The sequence below is a fragment of the Stegostoma tigrinum genome, chromosome 22, assembly GCF_030684315.1.
Source record: "Stegostoma tigrinum isolate sSteTig4 chromosome 22, sSteTig4.hap1, whole genome shotgun sequence".
NCBI classification, from domain to species: domain Eukaryota; kingdom Metazoa; phylum Chordata; class Chondrichthyes; order Orectolobiformes; family Stegostomatidae; genus Stegostoma; species Stegostoma tigrinum.
Genome location: NC_081375.1, coordinates 26472323 through 26499534, shown reverse-complemented (window position 1 = coordinate 26499534; position 27212 = coordinate 26472323). Strand labels below are relative to the sequence as shown.

General features: G+C 38.8%; 1 protein-coding gene across 1 annotated transcript in view; it reads right to left on the bottom strand.

The window, feature by feature from the left end:
* Positions 1-27212, bottom strand: part of ttyh2 (tweety family member 2) — a 135638-nt gene that overhangs the window by 73988 nt on the left and 34438 nt on the right. Inside the window, exon 3 of the mRNA XM_048555650.2 lies at positions 9162-9273. Coding sequence (XP_048411607.2) covers positions 9162-9273 — 112 coding nt within the window. The remainder of the gene's footprint in view (positions 1-9161; positions 9274-27212) is intronic.

Sequence of the window (27212 nt, the reverse complement as noted above, 5' to 3'; positions counted from 1 at the left end):
TTGAAAAAGAATTATTATGTTTGACAAAACTCAGGATGGGTTGAGAGCCCAAAAATAATATCATGGATTGTCAAAAGAACCCACACAATATAAGGAAAATAGGATGCAATAGGTGGAAAGCTTTTCTTTATATGGGGAATGGTTAGCATCTGGTATGCACTTCATTGAAGTGGCAGACGCAGATTCAATTGTGACTTTCAGTAGGGAATTGGATAAGCACCTGAAGAGAAAAAAAATACTTGTAAGGCTATGGGGAGAGGATGGGGAAGTGGAACTAACTGAGTTGTTCTTATAAGAGATCTGGCAAGCTTACAACAGGCCATATGACCTCCTGCCTTGTGCTTCTAATTCTAACTGATTCAGCCTGGCAGTTCTAATCTGCACCCAACTTCTGTGCACTAAAACCCTATCGCACACTGTTTCAGCACTCATACAGCAGTTAGTTACACTATTCCTCCAAAAAGAAACAAAACATTTCATTATTTCTCAAATATTAATAGTTGAGGTACAGCTTTAGAATTTGCACATGAAAGTTGGGTAATTTAAATTAGTAATATTTAAATAAATATTGCTATGAGCCCAAACAAATGTGCCAACTATTTTTACCATTCTGGATGAGGCCATTAAATTTGTATTATAATTTGGTAGGGAGTAGTAATGTTTTTCATTTAGAGTACAAAGTAAATTCTTGGAATTTCAAACTAAGGGAATAAAGCTATAAAATTCCACAATTGTGACTTAAATTCTAACATCTGTAATCAGTATGACGTAAACATGAAGCAAAAGCCAAAATGTGGATAAACCACACTCCCACCCACCACCCATTATCCACTAACATGCCTATATACATGCCATACATATTGCATGTAAGAACAGTAAGGGCAGCCAAGACCCCACTGATTTCCCTGCCACTTACCCAGATCTTAGTGACTCTGTGGATCACTAAATCTCATTCAAAATCTCTTTCTTTTTCACAGAGGTATGTGAGATCAAAGTAAACTTTGACTTTAAAAGCATAGGCGAATATGAATTTTTCTGTTTTTGAGTCCCCAAAAATTGCTACCTCAATCTAACTTCAACTCCATATCATCCTGCAACGTAATTATCTCCACACTGATTCCGCAAAGTTCTACTTGACAGAAGAGATGAAATCAAGATCATTCCGACACATGCACCAAAGCCCATATTTTCACCAAGCACAATCATCAGTTGTGATGGAGGCCACTCTCTAGAATTTTCCTCAGCACATCCTTTTTGAATTCATTGTCGATAGCTTCACTCTCTGTTCTCTCTTTAAGGGGCAAAACAGTGAGAAGATCCCCTTTAGTTGTTATGTCCTTAAAAGCAATATGCACAAATATCATTAGCTGGGCTGTGTCAGTCATGTCAATGGATTGATTGAATTGCCATGTGAAACACTCTCAGTCCTTCAGGTTCTGCTGTAGTTGCTGAAAGATATCTTCAGATAAAGATTCCGCTTGTGTTGCTACAGTGGAAGCACCAAGTGGCATGCTTTGGATTGCCATTGTTATATCTTCTCAAAGTCTCTGGGTAAAGGCTCAGTGACCAGAGCCATTGCTTCTTTATTTGTGAATGATATTTATGTTTTACCAGGAGATAGCAAACACAAAATCATGCTTCAGTGCAGGTTGGTTTAGAAAAAAAAACTTGAGCTTTCTAAATGGCCCTCCTCAGTGGACAAACTGTGTGCTGCTCAGAGTCATACCTGGCACAAAGTAAGTTGATGGTTAGTGATCTCAGCTCAAGACGTCTCAGGGTAGTACGTGAGGCCCAACGTTCTTCTGCTGCTTCATCAGTAACATTCCCTGCATCTTAAGATCAGAGGTAGGGACGTTCACAGATAATTGCACAATATTCAGCATCGTTTGCGATACTGATGCAGTCTGTCTTCAAATGAAACAAGATCTTGACAATGTCCAGGCTTGGGCTGAGAAGTGGCAAGTAATATTTGCATCACACAAATGCTGGACAATGACCATCTCCACTGGAGATGATCTAACCACAGGTCTTTGAAATCCAATGGCATTACCATCACTGAATCCACCACTATCAACATCCTGGGGGATACCGTGAACTAGAAACTGAGCTGGACTCGCCAGATAAGTAAAGTGGCCACAGATCAAATCAGAGGCGAGGAATATTTCCTCCTGATTCCCCAAAGCTGGTCCACCTCGACACCATCCAGGACAAAGTAGCCTGCTTGATTCGCACTACATCCACGAACATCCATTCCTTCCATCATCGATGCTCAGTAGCAGCAGTGCGTATGATCTGCAAGGTGCACTGCAGAAATTCACTCAAGATCTTTAGACAGCATCTTCCAAACCCACAACCATTTCCATCTAGAAGGACAAGAGCAGCAGATACATGGGAACACCACCATCCAAGTTCCCATCCAAGCTATTCATGATCCTGACTTGGAAATATATCATTGACCCTTCACCTTTGCTGGGTCAAAATCCTGGAATTCCCTCCCCAAGGGCCTTGTGGGTGTACCTACAGCACATGGAGTCCTGTTGTTTAAAGACAGCAGCTCATAATCACCTGCTCAATGGATGGACAATAAATGCTGGCCAGCCAGCAATGCCCACATCCCACAAGCAAATAAAAATACAAAATGTGCAAGAAACGTTTAAAATTAAAATATAATAAGATGTCTCCTTCCCCATTTCCCTCCTAACAAATCAAAACAGCAAAAATAATCTCTAAAACTGGACAAAAATTGTTTCAAGGACAAAAAAAAAATCAAAAGAACTGTGGATGTTGGAAATCATCAGACATATGACCAGAAACATTGAACAAAAGATTCTCTGTTACATCAGGATACTGGGAACTAATAAGTTGCACAATCATAAAATTGAGATTCCAAAAATAGAAAGGGATTTTGTACTGCTGATGATAACGGTGAGAAGGAGGGGTGGAGTAAAAACCAAGGCAGAGATTTTAAATGGTCTGGCACGGTACCAACTACATTCTTGTTTCATTTCTTCGATTCACATGTCACTTATTTCCCTTCAGATGCTGAACTGCTCTGGTTTAATACGAGGCTCAAGATACGCACAGTACATGACACCAATTTAAAATGTGAATTAACTGTCTATAGAATAAAGGATTCCTCCTAAAAAAAACAACTTAAAATGTCCATTGATGTTAAATCAAGTTTTGTCTATGAATGCAGCATCACTTTTTTCCAAACTATATATATTGCTGAATCCCTAACTGCCACGTATAGTTCACTTCCGCACACAGAGGCAGTCTGACAGTTTAAGCAGTGACATGCCACATCTACTATATCAGTGAAAAGCTACCACATAAAACCAACTCTTTACAATAATCCGTGCTGCTAGTTCCATTTTATTAGGCTAATAGATTTCCACAGATTACAGACATGAGCATTTGTGACTAAGATTTCATGTCCTACACCTTTCCCAGTGTCTACAGTACAAAGGCTATCGACAGCTGTTCATGTGGATATTAATATTCATGCAATGGACTGGCTTACATTATAAGTGGAGAAACAAAAACTTTGGCAAAATCTAAGTCATTATCTTCACGTTCCCACAAACATCTGTAGGCGTCCAGCCTTGACTCATTTACTTTCTCTCCATCTGCCATCCTGGATGTATGGCATTGCTCAAATCTGAGCTCAGCCTCTTGTCCCAAATCTTGGCACAAAGGTTGTATCAGAGATAATAGGAACTGCAGATGCTGGAGAATCCGAGATAACAAAGTGTGGAGCTGGATGAACACAGCAGGCCAAGCAGCATCTTAAGAGCAGGAAAGCTGAAAAATCTGATGAAGGGTCTAGAGCCGGAATGTCAGCTTTCCTGTTCTTAAAATGCTGCTTGGCCTGCTGTGTTCATCCAGCTCTACACCTTGTTATCCTGGCACAAAGGTTTCTTTCATTCACCTCCGTGCCATAACCTGTGTCTGTCTCTGTCCTTCCTTATTACTGTCCTCCGTTGGAATCTTAAATCAACATTTTCATCACAATGCTAACGGGTTTCAACAAACTATTTTCCAGCATCCATTTTCCAGCATAGCAAGTGGTGGGTTACAGGTTTTCTAAGATGTCCTAAAACTCTCAAACACAAGTGAATCTGCAGCATCTAGAAAGTAGAGCACAAAATGCAAAGGCAAGCAGTCCTGCACCAGAAGCAGAGGAAATGCTACTTCTATTCATCTCCATGCAGAAGGTAGGTGGGAACTCATACTCGGATCAAAAGATCAAGTTTGTGAGGATGGAAGGAAGCTAAAGGTTTGACTAGCTTGGGTTAAATGCAAGGATTCTCCAGTTTAAATCTCATGGTGAAAGTCAGTTCACGGACAGGATATTATCTGGTTGTGAAATATAATGTGCAAGCCATTGGGAATGAAGAATGGCGATAGACTGTTTCCAGGAGTACAAAGCGTCTACTTAAGCAACAACATTAACATTACTGTAGCAATGGATTAAATGGTGAAAAATTTTCTGTGGCTTAGAACATAAGTTATCTCCTGAAGAGTGTTTAGACAGTATTGGTCTTGATTTGTTTGTTATGGAAAAAGTCTTAAAATATGAGATCTTGTCATGTGATCCTTTCTGTTCAGTCATAGAGACATACAGCACAGAACAACTTCGGTCCAACTTGGCTATGCCAACCAGATATCCAAATAAATATAGTCCCATCTGCCAGCATTTGGCCCATGCCATCTAAACCCTTCCTATTCATACACCCATTCAGATGCCGCTTAAATATTGTAATCATACCAGCCCTCCACTACTTCCTCTGTCAGCTCATTCCATACACATTCCACCCTCTGCATGAAAAAGTTGCCTGTTAGGTCCCTCTTAAATCTTTCCCCTTTCACCTTAAACCAATGCCCACTAATTTTGAGCTCCCCTACTCCTATCACCCTATCCAGGCCCCTCATGATTTTATAAACCTCTATAAGGTCACCTCTCAGCCTCCAATGTTCCAGGGAAAATAGTCCCAGCCTATTAAGCCTCACCCTATAGCTCAAACCCTCTAACCCTGGCCATATCCTCATAAATCTTTTCTGAACCCTTTCCAGTTTCACAACATCCTTCCTGTACTGAAAACTGAAATTTATCTTTCAGATTAATCAGTCTCTACAGAAATTGCAACAAAAAATAGAAACTAGCAAATATCTTTACCAATTCACAAAATTGGTCTATTTCTTATTAGACAAATTGAGGTGGTTCATTGACTCATCGGTGATCCAAAATAAAAGTGATTGACAATTTCCATTGTTCAACAAAATTCTCAAACACCTCAAAAGGAAAAGTAGGCAAGACTGACCATACCCAACAGAAAAGATATGGTCCCTGCACCCACAAAAACAGTGAGACTCTGAGAAACGCAAGGTAAGATCACAAACACAAAATTTAAAAGCCCACAACTCACTTTTACCCAAACATAGCTCCTGCTCATAACACATTATCCCATTGTTTGAAATTTGAAATCTAGAATGCTTTACACTGCCTCTGTATTTCCAGAATGCGTTTGGGGATTAGATTACCTTTAGAGGAATATTTTCAATTGTCCTGTCCTTATCAGAAATAATACTGCAATGACGGCATCAATGTTCAGATAGTATGGACCTCATTTAGGGTTGGTATCAACCTAACAAGCTGGACTTTCCATTAAACCAAGAGGCAGCACAGACATTAGCAAGACTAGGAATGTTACTGCTACATGAGTATCTAAGGTCATTCAAGGAGAAGCAGCATTTGTTTCAATGCACATGAACTACTCTAGGCTCAGAGTGAGAAAGGCTCACTACCAAATAAAAGTCACAAATTTCAATTAAAATAAAACACAATCCATTCAGAGTTTTAGAATCTCTCCCACCATACAAAAAGGCTGATTCTATACCATCAAAACCATTAGCAGTTGATGGAGGTTTGGCTGAATTCTCAAATCTACTTTCACAACGTGCTAGTACTGATGCTATTTGCAATATTGATTATCAATTGGGGCAAATATATCAATTCCAAAAAACATCATTGTGCTAGAGCACAGGAACAACAGCATATGTGAATCTATGTGGAATAGCGGGTGTGTGAGCAAAAGGTAGTACACAAAAATACAGAAAGCATGTGTGCAACAGCATGGCAGAGTTTGTGTGTGCAAGGGCAAGATTGTGCAAGATTGGCACTACATCCACAAGCATTCACTCCCTCCACCATCGATGTTCAGTAGCAGCAGTGTGTACCAGCTACAAGATGCACTGCAGAAATTCACCAAAGATCCTCAGATAGCACCTTCCAAACCCACAACCATTTCCATCTAAAAGGACAAGGGCAGTAGATATATGGGAACACCACCATCTCCAAGTTTCCCTCCAAGTCACTCACCATCCTGACTTGGAAATCTGTTGCAGGGTCAAAATCCTGGAATTCCCTCCCTAATAGCATTGTGGGTCAGCCCACAGCAGGAGGACTGCAGTGGTTCAAGAAGGCAGCTCACCACCACCTTCTCAAGGGCAACTAGGGATAGGCAAGAAATGCTGGCAGCCAGCCAGCGATGCCCACATCCCATAAATGAAAGAAAAGTAGAGATAGAGGAAACGAGTACACATGTTAAGTGGAGAGAATATGTCACTGAAGCAGGGTGAAAGAAACAATAGTCTTCAAGTGGTCATTCCGGGTTGACAAAGTAACAGAAAGATAGATTTATTTCAGATAAATTAGGAGTCAATTTCAATTGTAGATTTGAAAGCTTTCAAAAGTTACTTTATTTAACATTGACAAGAAAAGATTTATAAATATAACAAAGGCCCAATTGTACTAATGAGAAAGAACTATGACAATTTATTAATGCACATTGTCCAGGAATAAATACATTGAATTATATAAACAATGCAGCACAGAAGTCAGGCCATTTACTCGGCAGCCTCTAGCAGTAGTAATGTTCCTTTTGTGCCTCTTCTCATTCCCTCACATCTAACTCTTGTCAGCATAATTTTACATCCCTCTCTCCCTGAAAATCTCATCTAGTTTTCTGTTCAATATATCTGTGTTACTTGGTTAACTAATCCCTGTTGATTTCCACATTGTCAAGACCTTTTGTGTCTAAGCATTACTTCTGCATTCCCTGTTGATTTTTTGGTGAGAGTGTTTTATACTGTGGCCTCTTGCAATGCTCTTCTTCACAGATGAAAACACTTAATCTATTCTATCAATACCTTTCACAATTTTAAATGGCTCTGTCATTCAAGAAGAGAAAAGGGGCCCAGCCTATTATCTACTGTGATAGATATAACTGCAGTTCTCAAATCATTGTCGTAAATCTTTCATACACCCTCTTCGATGTTTCTACATTATTGTTTATAAAATGAAGACTATGTTGCCTAACAAAGATTCGAAGTAATTATAGCATAACTTGCCTACTTCTCAATTATATCCTTCTGGATATAAAACGGAGTTTTGATCTGCTTGTATTTCAGTCTTATTTTCTTGTACCACAACTTATTGATTTTTATCTGTACTTCCAGAACTCTTTCCTCTACCTCATTTAGTTTCTTACTCCCCAAGCAAATCTGGTCACTCTTCTAAAGGTAAGGTATTGTAAAACTTGATATGGTGCAGAAAAGATTTGCAAGGATGTTGCCGGGACTGGAGGGCTTGAGCTATAAGGATTGGCTGAATAGGCTGGGGCTATTTTCCCTGGAGCTTCAGAGACTGAGGAGCGATCTTATAGAGGTTTGTAAAATCATGAGGGACATGGATAGGGTGAATAATCAAGGACATTTTCCTAAGATGGGGGAGTCCAGCACTAAAGGGCATAAGTTTAAGGCGAGGGAAAAGATTTAAAAAGGACCTGAGGGGTAATTTTTTAATGCAGATGGTGGTGTATCTGTATGGAATGAGCTGCCAGAGGAAGCAGTGAAGGCAGGTACAATTACAACTTCACTGGTATATCATTTTGCAAGTTTCTTAATACCTTTTCATAATTTGATGTAATCCTGCTCAGTGTTGACCATCCTTCTCAATTTAGTGCCTTCTGAAAATTTAGAAATTTTGCTTTTGATTTTAATATCTAAGTCTAACATAAACTACGAACCACAGCAGGGCCCAGGACTTACCCTTGTGGTATCCAAATCCCACTTCTACCTTCCTGAAAAGCCATCCCCTAGTCTCTGCTTTTTGTCATGCAGCCAGTCAAGAATCTGCTCTGCATTTGTTCCTCACTTAGAGTCATAGAGTCTGAGAGATGTACAGCACAGAAAGAGGGCCTTGACCAAACTCAGCAATGCCAACCAGATATCCTAAACTAATCTGGTCACATTTGCCAGCATTTGGCCCATATCTCTCTAAACCCTTCCTATTTATATACCTATCCAGATGCCTTTCAAATGTTGTAATTATACCAGCCTCCACCACTTCCTCTAGCAGCTCATTCCACATACAGAACACCCTCTATGTAAAAAAGTTTCCCCTTAGGTCCCTTTTAAATTTTTCCCCACTCACTTTAAACTTATTGTGCTGTGGCATCATTCATTATCTCTTATTGTGGTATCGTATCAAGAGGCATTCCGGAAATCCAGATATATTAATTAAAAAATTGCATCTACTGTCCTAGTTTGCTCTTCAAAGAATTAAATGAGGTTGGTCAAGCAATGCTTCCCAATTTGAAATTTATGTTCACTAATCATTTTGTGTTTTTGGTTTCTATGTGTTCTTACTTTCTCTTGCAGTAGGATTCCTTAATTTTCTCAATTTACAATGTTGAGGCAACTGGCCTATGCTTCCTTGAACATAGCCTATTTCCAATCTTAAACATGAGTATAATATTAGCTATTCAACAGTTCTGTAGCATACTACCTTTTTGTAATGAATTATTAGACACATTAATCTTACAAAAGTTGCAATATACAGCACGTTAGTTAATATTAATGGCAGCATGAGAACTCCATATCCATGTTGAGTTTAGGGTTATAGAAATAGATTATAAATTGGCCATTTATATAAAAAGACATTCTAATTTATTGTGCAAGATCATTACAGCATTCAAAAAAATAACAGAGGAAAAAATACATTTCAATAGATTCAATTACTGCACTTTGAATGTCCCATTAAAGAGTATTAACACACTCAATATTCATTCAGTAGATGTGAAAATTAGTTACCTTACCAAACTATCAACTTCAGCAAGAGTGTGATTAGCATTGTAGATGGAGTAGGTAAGTTGGTAGACACCATCATTTGTTTCACTGTTTCCATAGAAGCCAACCCCAACTGCAGCACTGTAAAAGAAAAGTATACTTCTCTGAAAAGAAATCAATATGACCGGTCACTTACTCATTACTCAACAATGTTGACAGAAAATACCAGATGGAAGAAAACAATGAAATGGAAAGTCAGTAATACAGTGAAAGGTTCAGATGGCATCAAGCCGTTTGGCTTACTTCAGGTCACAAAACTCTCATGGCTGTTAGCATATGTAATCCTTTGTAAAGCATTTTTCAAACCATTACGTGATGTTCTTGCCCTGATACCTGTAATTCCTATATCACAGAAGGTGCACAGAACACACTGTTTTTTTAGATTGCAAATCATTATTGTAGTTCCAATATTAACTCCTTATACATTCACAGTTGCAAAGTGTAGTTGTTGCTACACAGAGATTCAGATGTTGGAAAAAAAATCACCTATTTCCCTCTGATGAGCTCTCTGATGAAGGGTCTAGGCCCGAAACGTCAGCTTTTGTGCTCCTGAGATGCTGCTTGGCCTGCTGTGTTCATCCAGCCTCACATTTTATCACCTATTTCCCTCTCCAGGTTTGCAGCCTGGATTGTTGAATATTTCCAGCTTTCTAAATTACATTGTAGATTTCCACCTGCAATATTTTGGCTTTGATATTAAGAACTTGTACATTTGTGCAGCAACATGTAACATTATCACTAGACAGCACACAATACTTCAGATAGGGGCATTCACCTGTTGTGGCAACATGCAAGAAAATACAGTGGTGAAAGGTGTAAATATTAACATGCATTTTATGATCTGGATTTCAAAACTGCAGCATGCGTTTCGGTTAAGCTCGTGAAGGGATTTTAAAAAAACCAGGTTAGTTGATCTTTCCACAACAGTGAACTAATCTGGTAAATGCCAGAAAGCAGAGAATCCCTGGAGTGTTAACAGAAAATTAATTATACAGGTGTGGTTTGTAGCAGGTGGAATGGACACTAAAGGCCAGTCATTTGTTTTCAGTTTAGAATAATCAAGGATTGATTTTTAGCATCGGAAGTTTTTAAAGAGTGGTTTGGAACAGACCTGACTGAGGTCAGAAGAAGAATAGTTCCTCTCCTGGAGAAAGTTTTCTCAGAACAGTTAAGGGAATAAGTTATCTCAGTAGAAAAGTTTAGTTTGTGCAGCTTTCAGACCTGGCATATTTCATTAGAAATCTGCAGTTTATTAGAAGCTGAGAAAAACTCAGTTTGGTAAGTGTTCATGTATGAAGACCTCTACAGTTCAAAGGACAGAATCTTAGACAATCAGTTAATTTGGAACTTAACATTTCACAGAGTTTTTATTTTAATTAGAATTTCTGCAAATTGATGTTACTGGGAAATATAATGAAAATTTTGCTGTCTCCATAATTTAAAATCTTACCAACTGTCCTTCATTTGAAGATAGCTTGGTTTATTTTCTTTACTTTCACCTCTCATACAATAAGCTTCTGATCTTGTTATTAAAGAGATTATGCAGCCTCACGTGACTATGTTTCAGCAACTGACCAACACATTAGCCATGGTGCTTAAAAAGACGATTCATCAAGCCAGATTTCATTCTGAAATCTGACTTACAAGCAAAGTTTCCATATTCCAACTGGATCCTAGGGCTGCTCCCTCATTTAAGAAAGATCACTGGTGGTGGTTTAATGTGAGGGTCACCATGAGAGGTTGAGGAAGGTCCTTCATGGTAACATCAGCCAGTAGCAGAAATCGAACCCATGCTGTGACATCACTGTATCACAAATCAGCTGTGCGGCAGACTGAATTAACTTATCCCCATCTGACCTGTAGACAATGACCATCAGCTGGGGTGGTAACTTCAAATCCATCTTGGTTCAATGCATGGAGTGCAAAGTTGTAGATCTCAAAAGCAGTTAAGTTTGAAGCAGCCTACAAGAATGGGGCATAAGTTTCTGGCTGCAGTGCAAGGACACAAGAAGTATCATGAGTAAAGGTGACGAAGGGATTTGAAGACAGGCATGAAAATTTTGAATTTAGTGACTGGTGTATATGGATGCCACTAGGAGTCAGAAAAACAAAGTACAGCTGTGCAAGTATGGATTCTAATTCATGTTTATGAAATTAAAGTTCAAAGTTTCCACAAAAATATTAATACTTTTTTAAAAAAAGTTGGCTATGTAGCCTTCAGGACTTTAATAGCATGGTATGTCAATTGTGCTTTTTCTTACTGAAGCTCAAATTTAAAAACAAAGAATTGCTGTGAAAGATCTCAGGAGATTTACTGGAATTAACACAAAATATTGGAGGCTCTGGTGAAATTATCAAATACTTAAACCAGCATCACAGAGAACCAGTTTGTAAATTTCTGCTAGTACAGATCAGCCATTCCAATGTTGTTGGGATTAGTGATGCAGAAATTTAATTAAAAAGGAATCTTTTACCAAAAGCTCTTAATCTCCTTTAATAAATGAAGCCTGAGGCCATGCAAATCAATCTTCCCACTCTAGCATAGAATTAAACTCTCAAAAGTTTATGCACACTTGCAAGATATATTTCATCTGTCATTTGTCAACCAACATTTTTTAAATGAACTAGTTCACTGGCCCATAAATTTATAATTCCAGATCCCTGTTATAGCATGCATATCCCACCCTTGCTTGTGTCTCTTCATGAGCCTTATTCAATGACTAATTTTCAGGGATTCTGCATATTCTCCTAGACTTCAAAGGGATTCTGGTACCAAGCTCTAAGTGTCCACCATCAAAACACTCCCAGGACAGCTACAGCATGGGGTTAGATACAAATTTAAGCAGCACAGTACAGAGTGCAAATAATAGCACAAACATTACAAAGGGATATTGATAGACTGGGTGAATGAGCAAAACTGTGTTAGATGGTATTCATTACAAGCAGGTGTGTGGTTATCGAGTTGGCATACGAGGAGACAGTACAAATTAGGTTTGCAAGAATGATGCCTGGACTTTAGGGGCTACATTCTGAGGAGACATTCCAAGGTAGAGAAGGTTCAGAAGAGATTTACCAGGATATTGCTGGGTATGGAAGGTTTGAGTTATAAAAAAATAGCTGGATAGGCTGGGACTTTTTAAACTGGAACATAGGAGGTTGAGGGGTGACCTTGTAGTGGCTTATAAAATCCTGAGGGTTACTGAGAGGGTAAGTGTGAGGCATCTTTTCCCTAGGATGGGAGATTTCAAGGCGAGGGGACACATTTTTAAGGTGAGAGGAGATTTATAAAAGAAATAAGGGAAGATTTTTTATGCAGGAGCACAGTTATAACGTTTAAAAGATGCTTAGATACGTACATGAATAGGAAAGGTTTGGAGGGATGTGGGCCAGGGATAGGCAGTTAAGATTAGTTTAGTTTAGGACTATGTTCGCCATGGAATGGTTGGACCGAAGGCTCTGTTTCCACGTAGTATGACTCTATGACTCCATTACCTGTCTGAAATTGATCACAGCAAGTGCAGGTTCATGTTGAAAACCTAAATTTACAGACTATCACTCAGTTCTCTGCCACAGGTTGTGCTGTGAACAGTCCCAGGTGATAATCATTGAAATTGTTGATGTGCAAACAGCTTCCCACCTCTGCGCTTACATTGCTGTTAAAAAGCCAATTTAAAAAATCACATGTAATGGGGTATTTAAACCATGATCTGAATAACAACGAAATCTGAAAAAAGACTACATTTGGTGAAAGCTGTTAAGCGTCAAAGGAAGGCTACTAGATTTTTTTAAAAATATTTCTAAAAATCAAAAAACTTTTTTGATTTCGGCTTCTATTTTCACCCAGTGTGTTTTGTTTGAATCCACATTTTACAATATGTAAATGTTCACAAAGTGATTTGATTCTAATACTTTTCATTTCACAGTTGGATAGCAGCGAGAACAGTGTGATATGATTTGCTGTCTACACGGATTCCATCACTGAGGTCATCAGTGATGCCATCACTGTAGCTCCACTCTGAGAATTCCCATTAACCAACGCTACAACCCACTGCAAAGTGAAAGGACGTAAAGCTCTTGCCAGAGTTTGCTTGATCTGTCAGTAATGCTCCAGTTGACAGGGGTGTTGAACAGCATAACTTTCTTGTTCATGTCCTCTGTGCACCTATTAATAAAGGCAAGGATAATGTACACTTTATTTACTGCTCATGATACCTGCATTGTCACCTTTCCGGACTTGCGCATTGTACACCCAAGTTTTTCTGCTCCCGCACACCCCTTTATGGCAGCACATTTTGTTTGACACTGTCTTTTCATATTCTTTCTGTCAAAATGCAACACTTCACATTTTTCTGCATTGAGTTTCATTTGTCATCTATCTGTCCACTCCATCAAATATCAACATCCGTTTGTAGTTTTATATTGTCTTCCTCTCAGTTTACAAGTTTGGTTAACCTGCAAATTTGGAAGTGTTCCCTGCGCATTAAGATGGACAGCACAGAGGCCCAGTGGTTAGCACTGCTGTCTCACAGCCTCAGCGACGTGGGTTTGATTCCACCCTCACACGACTGTCACTGTGGAGTCTGTACATTCTCCCCGTGTCTGCGTGAGTTTCCTCCAGGTGCTCCAGTTTCCTCCCACAATCTAGGGATGCGCAGGTTAGGTGGATTTGCCTTGGGAAATGCAGGGTTATAGGGATGAGGTGGGTCTGGGTGGGAATGCTCTTTGAAGGCATGGTGTGAATGCGGTGGGCTGTCACCAAGCCGCCTTTTATTTACATGTGCATAGTGCTTGACATTGGTCTGACTTCCTCAGAGCCAGCTCAGAGTGAACAAAACCCTGACACTCCTGTTTATATCTGTCAGCCAGGGCTCCCTGATTGGGCTAGGTTAAAGGCCCCAATCTGGGAGCTCATAATGAGGTGGACCTGGCTGACCATGTCACAATCACCACAGGTCTCAAAAATGCCCCTCAAGGAACTCCACCACAAGGCTCCCCCGAGTTCAAAAGGTTTTGATCTACCTTTACTCTTTGTTTCCTATCCCTCAGGCAATTGGGTATCTATGTTGTTAGTGTCCTGATTATTTCAAGAGCTACAAGGGTCCATGTGAAGTTTGCACTTTCTCACTATGTCTGCATGGCTCCACTCTGGGGGCTCCGTTTTCCTCCCATAGACCAATGATATGCACATTAGGTGGATTTGCTGGGAGAAATATAGAGTAACAGGGATGGGATGGGTCTGGGTGGGATGCTCTTCAGAGGGTAGATGTGAAATCAACGGGCTGAGTGGCCTGCTTCCACATTGATGGGATTCTATGATTCTATTTTATGATTCTACTATTTTTAGTATTCTACTATCATTACTCTCATCAACTTTTATAGTTATTTCTTCAAAAATCTTCAGCAGTTAAATACAATTTCCCTGAAGAAATCTATCATGAATAAATATTACATGAAGCTTTGATAAAATATTCAGAGATAGACTTTTTTTAAAAAGTATGTTTTGCAGATCAAAGAGCAGGCTACACGAAATCCAATATTGAACAATGAGGACTAATTAGTAAGCTCACAGTGAAGGCACCACTAGTAAGCAGCAACCATAATCAGATTCAATTTCTCATTCAGTTTGAGGAAGAAAGGAGTGTATCCGAGATTATTTTTAAAACTTAAATAAGGGCAACTTGGAAGGTATGAAAGAAAAACTGGCTGAAGTAAATTGGCAGATTGGGCTGAAAGATAAGTCAATAAAGGAATGGTGGCAGACATTTAAGGGGACATTTCAGAATATACAAAAAAAGATGCATTCCGAAGACTAAGAAAAGCTGCAAAAGACGGACCTACCATCCATAGTTAACCAAAAAAGTTAAAGATAGCCTCAAAAACTAAATTAAAAGCAAATAATTGTGCAAAGCTAGTACAACTAAGTCATAAGATTGAATGGAATATAATAAAACTAAAAGCATGATCAAAGAATTAATAAAGAAAGAATAACTCTTCATAACTAAAATTTCAATCAATATATTTATTGAAGAAGGTAGTAGCATCTTATTTAAGCAGAACAAAAAGTAAATATCCGTTGCTTTTGCCTGGCCTTGGTTACAGCGGCTCACCTACAGTCTCCAGTCCTGGTTATTGGGCCCTGATCCCACCAAACTCAGATTACAACACAGTCAAAGTGAAACACTCTAGTTGAGCAATTCTGGCAGGAAGCATCTCCTCTCCTAAAGCTTAGCTCAGCTTGACAAAATGTTTCGCTTTTGTGGCCATTATACTAACTTCCCTAACTAATCACCACAGTTTGCAAATCATAAAGAGTGTGGATCTATCCAACATCAAACACAACAGCATTACCTCTAATATTTGGCTAGCAATTTTTTAAAAATTGAAATACTGGTGAATATCATATAAAAGTATTATTTTTCATTTGCCCAACATATTTTAGGGACAACTATCGAACATGAGAACGACACTCAATTCACTCATTCATGAAGGAACCCCAATTCAGGTTTTATTTGTTTTACCCTTTCAGGAAAACATCCAAGCTTTTGTAACAACTGATTAACCAGCAGGATGGTCTGATTTTCAGCAGTACAAAAGTTTTTGATAGAATAGACAGAGAAAAGGGCAACTATATTTGGGCAAGTGAAAAACTATTGATTCTCAATACAAGACAGTCACCAAGAAATCAAATGGGGAATTTGGATGAAATATCTTTACCCTGAAAATCACAAGAACTAGGAACGCACCATCCCTGGTCAGGCTGACATAAAGATATATTCAACTGGTGGCTAGATAAAAATCTGAGGGAGAAGGGAATAGAAGGTTTTCCTGATATCGATCAATGAGGAAGGATGAGAACATAAGAACGAAGAGCAGGAGTAGGCCATCCAGCCCCTTGAGCCTTCCCCACCATTTAATAAGATCATGGCTGATCTTTTTGAGACTCAGCTCCTCTTACTCGCCCACTCACCGTAACCCTTAATTCCTTTACTGTTCAAAAATTTAATCGAACCTTCCCTTGAACACATTCAGCGAAGTAGCTTCAACCACTTCACTGGGCAGGAAATTCCACAGATTCACAACCCTTTGGGTGAAGAAGTTCCTCCTGACCGCAGTCCTACATCTGCTTCCCTTTAATTTGAGGCAATACCCTCTAATCCTAGTTTCACCTGCAAGTGGAAACAATCTCCCAGCCTCCATCTTATGTATTCCCTTCATAATATTATATGTTTCTATAAGACCTCCCCTCATTCTTCTGAATTCCTATGAGTATAATCCCAGTCTACTCAGTCTCTCCTCAACCCTCTCAACTTTGGAATCAACTGAGTGAATCTCCTCTGCACTGCCTCCAGTGCTTGTATATCTCTTCTCAAGTAAGGAGAACAAAACTGCACACAGTACTGCAGGTGTTGCCTCACCAGGACCCTATACAGCTGCAGCATAGCCTCCCTGTTTTTAAACCCCAACCCTCTAGCAATGACAGACAAAATTCCATTTGCCTTTTTATTCACCTGCTGCACCTACAACCCCACCTTCAGCGATTCATGCACAAGGACACCCAAGTCCCTCTGCACAGCAGGGTGCTGCAATTTTTTACCATTTAAAACATAGTCCATTTTACTGTTATTCCTACCAAAATGGATGACTTCACACTTATCAACATTGTACTCCATCTGCCAGGCCTTTGCCCACTCACTTAGACTAGCTATATATCTCTGCAGACTTTTAGTGTCTTTTGTACACTTTGCTCTACCACTCACTTTAGAGTCATCTGCAATTTTGGCACAGCACACTTAGAACCCCAACTCCAAATCATCTATGTACATTGTAAACAATTGCGGTCCCAACACTTATCCCTGAGGCACACCACTAGCCATTGACCGCCAACCAGAAAAACATCCATTTACCCCTCCACTTTGTTTGGCCAGTAGAAAGCAATCTTCTATCCATGCAAATACATTACCTGTATTACCATGTAACTTTGTCTTACGTAGCAGCCTTTGGTGTGGCACCTTGTCAAATGCCTTCTGGAAATCCAGATACACCACATCCACAGGTTCCCCATTGTCCACCATGCAAGTAATGTCCTCAAAGAATTCCACCAAATTAGTTAAACATGACCTACCCTTCATGAACCCATGCTGCATGTTCCCAATGGGACAATTTATATCCAGATGTCTTGCTATTTCACATGTGCAGCAGAAGAGGTGCTCTTGGATGATAATTTTATCATGCATTATTGCCGCTGAATATCATGTTTCTGAACTATATGTTCCATGTAATATGTAAAGGGCAAACATTCAAAAAGCACGAGTTGCTCCAGTCGACAGTAATTGTTTGCAACTCCGGGCTGTCCAAACTCAAGCTCTATCTTCCTTGCATCCTTAGCATAACGGTTTGAGTTAAAGCACAAATGCTTGCATTTATAAAACAAATTATAAAATGCCTGTTTACTGTCTTTGTCAATTTTATTCACTTCTGAAGCAACAAAGTACATAGAAACTGTTGTAGGTGCCCGAAATGTCAGATCTGCACAAGCAAATTATATGCCAGTAAAGAAAGATCTGGGGCACTAGGTGATAGAAAGAACTCACCTACCTGGAAATAAGTTGTTTTGATCTAAGTAACCTTGACATTTATTCCACATTTTGTCGGGGCCTGGTGGAGCAGTGAATAGGGATTGTCCAATTTGTTCTAGCTCAAGATGGTTGTTACTAAACTAAAATGGATTTGTCATATAATAAGTCACTGAAATTTTGTAGTTCGTCTGAATTGGGAAAGTGACATTTTCACAATAAATGAGTGAGGAAGGAATTGCTGTACTTTTAAAAAGCAAGCTAATTAGAAACATTCTAAATCACTTTAATGCTTCTCCTTTGCAAGTTGTGGGGGGAAGGTGTAAAAGAAAACATCACAGCTGTGGAGTGTGTATACGTAGTGAGATTTAGCTAATAACGGGTTGTTGATTGGTCTGTGGAATTGTGACCAGATGTAGATGTCAAAGGCCAACAGACTGAAGACAGTTGTGTGATAGGCTGTTCATCTCCCTATCGGCGAATGAGAGTGAATGATATTGGCACAAACCCTGGGACTATTCAAACTGTCTTCCACTCTCTCCAATAAAATACCGAAAGCCTGAAGAAAACCAGATTGTTTTTTCTCCCTAGTTGTTGTAAGTGATTGCTTTTGTCTAGTAAGTCAGAGCCTTTATAGCTTGTGAATCAATCTATGTCTGTTTTGAAGAAGTGAGAGAACTGAAGAATTTGGGAAACTGAAGGAACTCCCCCATGGAATCCTGCAGAGTGGTACCATTTGAAAGATTTTTTCATTTATTTTTCTCTCCACTCATAACACTTTTTTTTTCATCTGTCTGTCTGTACAGGTATGTAGGGGGGCTTTAAAATGAGGTCTCTACTTACTAGAGTTTAGAAGAATGAGATGTGATTTAATTGGTTTGGGATCATGATCAGCAAGGACCGGTTGGACTGAAGGGTCTGGTTCGGTGCTGTATGACTCCATGACTTCTAAGGGGCAATGACAGGGTAAGTGATGAGAGAATGTTTCTCCTCACAGGAGGGTCTAGGACCTGAGGACATAGTCTCAGAATTAAGTGATGCCAATTTAAGATCGAGATGAAGATAAATGTATTCTCTCAGTGGGTTGAAAGTCTTTGGAAGTCCTTGTCACAGATAGCTGCGGGGACATAGTCTTTTGTGTGTATTTAAAGCTGAGATAAGTAGATTCTCAATCAGTAGGGAGATCATGGGTTATGGCCACACCACAGGAAAGTGGGCATGAAGAACGTCAGATCAGCCAAATCCTATTGAATGGTAGAGCAGGTTTGAGGAACTGAATGGCCTGTTCCTGTTCCAATTTGCTGTGTTCTTATGGTTAAAGTTTGGGCTATTAGAGTTATATATTGATAGTTGATAGTTGTTTATCTGTAGCTAGGACCTATTTATTTGCAACAAATAATAATTTTTGTTAAGTGCAGAAATGCATTCACATTTTTTTCTAACCCGAGTCTATAACACAGACAAAGTGGGGACATTATGTACTTTGATAAGAGTGTTTTAACTTGTGTGATGACTTTAGGAACAGCAAGGCTTGACATCCAGCACACTGCCCCAGTGTGGTGTGACCCTACGTGCAGCTGTGGGCATTGTTAGTTCTCACATGGAAACCGTAAATTAAAATAAGAAACATAACTGAATGACTTCCAAGTGAAGAAATTACCAACAAGATTCCACTTTGTCATTTTTGGCACAGATCAGAATCAATGTGACTTAAGATATGAATTAATATGTAAGTTACACTACAAACTAAGGAAGTAAATTTCACTTAAATAATCACTACAATATAAGTACATTTTACAGTTTCATTGCTACTCTCATCACTCTCTGCAGAAACTAGCAATACATAGCTATATGGTTCCATAAATATAATGTTTTTATACATACAGGGTAGTTCAGGAACCCTGTCCAACAATAGCTTTCATCTTCAAAGTTCATAGATATGATAATCATTAGCGAGGCTCATTTCAACAAATCCCTCTCACTGGATTCACAATCATCATGAAAGGTATTAATCTGTTTCAAGCAACTAACCACTAAGAGAGTAGATGTGGAGAGAACGCTTTCTCTAAGGGAGAAACTAGAACAATATGCCACTTTAACAATAAAAGGTCCCCCATTTAAGAATGAGATCAGATTAACTATTTTCTCTCTCAAAGAACTGAGTGCCTTTGGAACTCTTACCCTGAAATGGTGGTGGAAGCAGAGTCTTTGAATATTTTTTAAGGCAGCGGTAATTGGCTCCTTATTAGGCAAGGGGTTGAAAGGTGATTGTGGATAGACAGAAATGTGGATTTCAGGAAACAATCAGATCAGTCACGATCTTATTGAATAGCACAGCAGGCTCGAGGAGCTGAATGATCAATTCCCGCTCCTGATTTATATGTTCATATGTGCGTAACACCAATTCATATTTGGGTATCCTCTTGAAAAAGACCAAGCTCTAGTGATTCCAAGCCATCTGCTTAGCTTTCTAGATTTTAACAGAGATAATGGGAACTGCAGATGCTGGAGAATCCAAGATAATAAAATGTGAGGCTGGATGAACACAGCAGGCCAAGCAGCATCCCAGGAGCACAAAAGCTGACGTTTCGGGCCTCTGATGAAGGGTCTAGGCCCGAAACGTCAGCTTTTGTGCTCCTGGGATGCTGCTTGGCCTGCTGTGTTCATCCAGCCTCACATTCTATTTTCTAGATTTTAAACTATTTTTAAGCCAGCTCAGAGTTCTTGTCTCCTTTTCTGCCAAACAGAACATCTAACTCGTCCTGAGAGTGATTTGCTTTTTCTTCTCACAGGAATACTATATTCCTATTTGTTCCCATTATCACTTCCTATTTATCGCTGTCTGCAGCTGTATACTAGTCACCTTCATCCTCAAGTTGCTTTGTTTCAGTTCTTCTCTCTGTCACTAGCCACATGACTGTCTGGCTGCAGTTACCAACTGTTAGTTTCACTTCCAGATCAAGAGTCACCTATTCACATGAACTGGTGTTTATTATTATCCAAGAAAATTACAACCGATGCAAACTGTTAAAAGTAATTTTCAAACAAACATTCTTCACAACAATTGTAGATTCTACAGACCTTTAAAGAAATTTCCTTTTTCTACTGTTTCCGGGTCAAAGGTTATTGCAACATTCAAATTCATTCTTGGGCACTGATTTCTGAAACTTTTGATCTTGTACTGGCACTTGCAGGTTAGTTTATTTCCTAATTATGTTCTAAACGGATAAAAATGCCTTGAAAAGGGCTGAGATTCTTCCAAAACCTTATAGGGGTAGCCAGGGCTATTATGGGAAAATGTTTTCAGGCTAGTTTTGACTGATGTGGTTGTTAGGCTCACCGAGCTGGTTCGTTGTTCCACAGACATTTCATCACCCAGCTGGGTAAGATCATCAGTGCAACCTCTGATGAAGTGCCGTTGTGTTTTCCCATCTGTTATTTGAACTCTGGAGTCCGTTCAACTGGTTTACCTCACTTCCAGTTTTCCTTCACAATGGAGTGTATATGGGGTTGAGCTCGGTGCATTTGTTGATGGCTTTCTTCATGGAGTACCAGGATTCTAGGAATTCCCGTACTTGTCTCTGCTTTGCTTGTCCCAGGATCTCGGTGTTGTATGAATTAAACTGGTGGTTCTCCTTATCCATGTAGGTAGAGGTGAGCGAGTATTGATCATGTCCTTTTGTAGCCAAATTGATGTTCATGTTAATTTCCTTCCTGTTTGTCCAATATAGTGTTTACCACAGTCTCTGAGGGAGGCAGCAGCCTAGTGGTATTATCACCAGACTGTTAATACAGAGACCCAGATAGTTTTCTGGGGACCCAGGTTCAAATCCTGCCATGGCAGATGGTGGAATTTGAATCCATTAAAATGTCTGGAATTAAGAACCTAATGATGACCATCAAACCATTGTCGATTGTCTGAAAAACCCATCTGGTTCACTAATGTCTTTTAGGGAAGGAGACCCTGGTCTGGCCTACGTGTGACTCCAGACCCACAGAAATGTGGTTGACTCTGAACTGCCCTCTGGGTGATTAGGGATGGGCAATAAATGCTGCCTGGTCAGTGACGCCCTCATCCTGTGAATGAATAAAGAAAAAAAATTCTTGTTTATGACATTGGTCTTGTCCATAGTGGATAGTGAGTCTTTGGTTCAGGTGAACAGTTGTCGTAGGGTTGAAGTGGGTTTGTATGCTACTTAGATGCCCAGTGGTCATTGGAATCTTGTGGTTAGTTCTGAAGCATTCCTGATGGAAGGTAGCGCGATGAGTGTGTCAGAGCGTGTAGTATCTTATTGGTGTCATTCGTGTAATAGGCATCTTTGGACTTAGTTTTTTGGGTATCTGTTGTCCTTGAATGCACGGAAGATGTATTCTTCTTCTCGACGTAGCTCCGTGCAGTTGCAGTGTGTTGCTGCCTATTTAAATAACGTTCTCGCGCAACTTTGTTTGTGTATGTGTTAGGATGGTTGCTGTTGCAGTTCAGTACTTCATCAGTGAGTGTGACTTTCCTGTGTGCCTTTGTTAGGAATTCCCCATTTGTCCTGCGCTCTACCATGTGTTAGCGATTCCACATTTGTCCTGTGCTCTACATACTCAAAAAAACCTTAGTTTTGACTGATAATGATGATCATCATCTACATGTTACCATCTTACTAATGATTCAAATGTGTGAGAACTAAATATTGTAAAACTTCAGATAAATTTCATTCACTCAACCTTTTTTAATTTTATAGTGGTAGGTCAGTGAAAATTTGTGAGGCCTATGGTGTGAATATTTCCAAGATTATTGAGTAACGTATAAACATCTAATATTGCATTAAAGTAAGAATCACCTGACAGGAGAAGCAAACACAGTACCTGAATTTTGTTTCAGTTTTTCCTATTCTGGTGACTTCTATTTTCCATTTCATTTTGATCTACACTGAACCCAAGGATTGTTAATATTTCTCAAATATGACTGGACTTCAATATCACTATGGCATGTTTCCTACAAACAAAGGAGATGAGGTTCTACACTACTGATATTTGACAGGGGCAGTTTTTCTGATGCTGTGGACGTTAAGTGACAAAAAAGGACGAATAATACTGTGCCAAATTGCAAACAGTATGTAGCTGTAATATGCTAATAAGATTGGTGAAAATGAAAGCCACTGTAGCTTTGTTTTTTTTCAGAAAAGAAATGCATCTGGTGATTACATTTATTTTGCAGTCAAGACTTGTTTCAAAATAGATTGTACATAGCTTGTTCATGCCAAGAATGGAAATTCCTTCAACTCTAAAAGCAAAATAAGGACAATTTATAATGTTTAAATTATGTTTTGACTAAGAAGTCAAGCTTCTGAAAGCTTTGACCAATGAAATTAGGAGCAGGGTAGCTCACTGCCAATGAAGAACAATAAGACAAATTCCTGCAGGAGCACTTTTTGCAACTTTTGCTTAGCTTGATAAGTGAGTAATTGCAAAAGGAAATGGTAATGTATTCTGCATCATGAGCAGCCGCAAGAGAGATTATAATGCTAAAAATAGATTCCATTAATACAATATTTTTCACATTTCATAGCTAGGCGGTAATAACAGGCAAATTTCTGTATAGGATGTACAATAAAAGAAATGCATCTTTAGGGACAGAACGCGCTGTAAAATTTTAGTCTTTCCTTCTCTACTACAACTACCCAGAACACAGCAGTCTGTAATTTGTAGGTTATACAACAGCAGCAAAGAATTCCATTCATTCTGAATTCCTATTGCTTTCACCTCTGCCTTCATTACATTTGTTGATTTCATTACTAGGTCTCCTGGAGGACTGCTTGTAAAGTGTTGATAGAAATACAATTTTAGAACAAATTGAGGTGCTTCTGTGATCAACAGTGACTAAATAAAAATAGACTTTAATGTATTAAACACTGTCTTATGATTATTTATAAATTAGTATTACAGAGACCGAATCAGCTCAATACTCAAAATCCGAGATGAATGATCATACATATTTATTTCATCATAATTTCTATTTTTAAAGCAGCAAATATATAACAAGATGGCAAACAAAATGTACCAATTGGAAATAGATGGCTGCAATTTTAATAATATTGTATAGAAAATTAAGTTTCCCTCAGTACAGGTTAATGCATTGAAGAAGATAAACAGAAGTCAGTCAATAAGGCTCTTGAACCTGTTAAATCATTCAATGAGATCATGAATGATCTGTGGCCTTATTTTATATTCATCCACATTTCCCCCATTATCTTTGGTTAACAGAAATCTGTAAATTTCAAGCTTTAAATTAATAACTGACCCAATATCACTGCCACTTGCAGCAGAACATTCTAAACACCAACCTTACTTGGCTTGTAAAAGCGCTTCTGAAGTTCACTCCTGAAAGACCTGGCTCTAATTTTTAAACTATGTCCGTAGTTCTAGATTCCAAAACTAGCAAAAATAGTTTATTTTTGTCTACCTTACCCAATCCAATGCTCTGTCTAAGCTGTGCACATATATCTCATGACTGTCTGCACTGATCTACTCCTTTAATTTCTTGGAAATAATGATCAAATCACCTTCAATTATCCAAATTCTGTGGAATACAGCCCCATTCCTGATAATTTAATCTTTGTACAGGGAAGGCATATACTCCATTAGCTTTCATTCCATTTTGTGAAAAAAAAATCTGCTCATTACCTCTAACTCTTACATAGTCTATGTGGATTGATTTCTGGGATAGTTGACTCACCATTCATTTCACTGTCATGGCAACTGGATGCAGGTAAAAGACCTACAAGAAACATCTCCAATCCAGGACTAATCAAACCTTCGATGCAGCGCTGTGTGAAGCTAAAGAACCAGTTCTGAACTTTTGTAGGACATATCTCCAAACCAAATAACATTTTTATTAAAAAGCTCCTGTACAGAAATCACCGTAACAAAACAACTCAACCTGTTAAGGACTGCTGAAGAGTGACATATGTTGAAAATAGGAAGTGGATTGCAGATCCAACGCTTCTTCTCTTCAGCAAACAAAGTTGATCTCAACAAAATATTTCCCCAAAAGGAATTTCAGAACCACCCTAGTGGGAGAATTCATGACTAGTGAAACTACAGAATAATAGATGTAAATCCTGACTAATGTGGAATAGAAGTCACTTTTTAACCAAAACAAAATGGAGAATAAATCAGGAAAAAGTAGAAAAGATTGCTTTCTGTTATGACCAAGGTTTTACAACTGGTTACATGTGATAACATGAATTAGGAGCTGGAACAGATTAACCTGCCCTATGAACCTGCTCCACCATTCAATAAAGCCAGGGTTGATTTGAATAATCCATATTCCCATCTACTCTGATAACTTTTCACCCATTTATTAAGAATATCTCCCATCAAAATGAGAGCTGGTAACTAAACATTACAGTTTGAAAGTCACAAGATAAAAATAAGATTGGCTTTATTCACAGAACTGGACATAGTCACAGGAATCACAAATTCAAACAGATTCAATTTATTAATATTTTAAATGCTTGACACTTCTCCAGGAAGAATTTGGAGACAATGTCTCCTTTGTTGGTCAACAGGAGTCCTTTTCAACCAAATTATTCAATTTTACATGGTCTCTAACCGAAATCTTGTGCTCGCAAAGTGGTTATTCCTGACCTGAGTCATCTAGCAACCAGGCAAATGAGATTTTATACATCAGAACCATAGCGGAGAAAGACTTACTCAATGGTTCAGCGACTACTGATAATGACATATCTTTGGAATACACAAATAGAGAAAATTTCTGTTTTGATTCCATATTTAGTTAGTTTTCCAGCAGAGGGATATCAGAAATAGGAACAAGAGTAACAGTAGGCTCTGACAGTGGTCTTAACTCCAGTTTTTCACCTATTCCTAAAACCCTTGAGCTCCTTGTCAATTGATAATCTGCCCAACTCAGTATTAAGTGCATTCAATGACCAAGCCACCATTGGTTATAGGGAAGAGAATTCCAGTGACTCTGAGAAAAGAAATCCTTTCTTATCTACCTTTACACCCAGCAAACCTACTCTTGACTTGTGATCCCTAATTGGAAGAGAGTAACTGGCTGTGATCAAATTGGATTTTGTTGTGAAGCCACTAGGCTTATACTTCCAGTTGATGTTATGTACAACCACATAATGAAATGGTCACTTGGGGAAGGGAATGGGAATTAAGGTTCTCTGTGAAATTATATTCTCAGGGACAGAGCTTGTGCTCATGTACAGCTATCCTCTTCCACCTGATCATCTTGCAAGAATCACCCTTCCAAAGCTTAATCAGCAAGAGCAATTTCAGAATACTTCACCTTTTCTCCAAGACACATTCCTTCCCAATTCCTATTTCCGGTATTGATAGGGTAGACTTTGTGGTTTGGAAGAGAAACATTCCTCACTGTTTCTCCTGCATCTTCTAGTTCAAAATGTTTTGCTCTATTCCATTACCCACACAGACAAACATACCATCAGCAATTTAGACCATTGCTAATCTGCCTCTATTTCACAATAGCAAAAAATATACATCACTTGGAGTTGAAAAAAGGAAGACTGACAAAAGATGAACACAAAGCTTTATTATTGCTGTTAATCCAATTTTTCCTTCAACTCACCTGAAGGCATAATTCATACTGCGTTAACATGCTACAGACTTTGTTGTGCCCTAACACACTACCTACATGACTATTGGTTCAAGAGCTATAACAAAGGATTACCATTATGCTACTCATCATAGAAGGAATCATACTTAAGTCGATTAGACTGTTGCAGAAATACAAATGCACTTTCCAGTGGGAAGATCACTGGATTACATTGAAGAATATGATCAGTATTTAATTATCCTCTCTCCAGCCAACCAGGACATCAGTTCCAATACGCCAAATGCAGAGGTCAAACCGTTGAATGGCAAGGAAAAATAAAATTGAATCTTCAGTCTAAAGTACATTCACACATAGGAAGCTACAACTAACATCTTACTGAATGCAAACAACTTTCAACAATCCCTTTTAATGTAACCAATTTTAGTTTTACAGATATATGCAAAAAAGAGTGCCACTTCATCAAATGCACACTTAAATACAAGTTAAAATTTATAAATTGGATTTAAACAAGCAGTAATATTGTAAATGTAGTGATTTGTTAATTGCTCTGGCAGACCATGGAGAAGAGGAAATTGCACCACGCTGAATGGCTCATGGGTCAACCTTTTCTATGAAAAGAGAACTTTCATACTGATATGATGCCAGCTGATGTTACTGCTTGATAATCAGATCCCAGACTGAAAGCTGGTTTATTTGACATTTTTTGGTTTTAAAAGGTGGTCTTTTCACTGAAACACAAACATTCAAAACTGCAGATTCAGGTTTAACTGCATACAATTGTCAGTTTTTGCACAAGAGGAGAAGACAGAATAAACTAAATTATTTGCACAGAAAGAAAAAACTAAAGA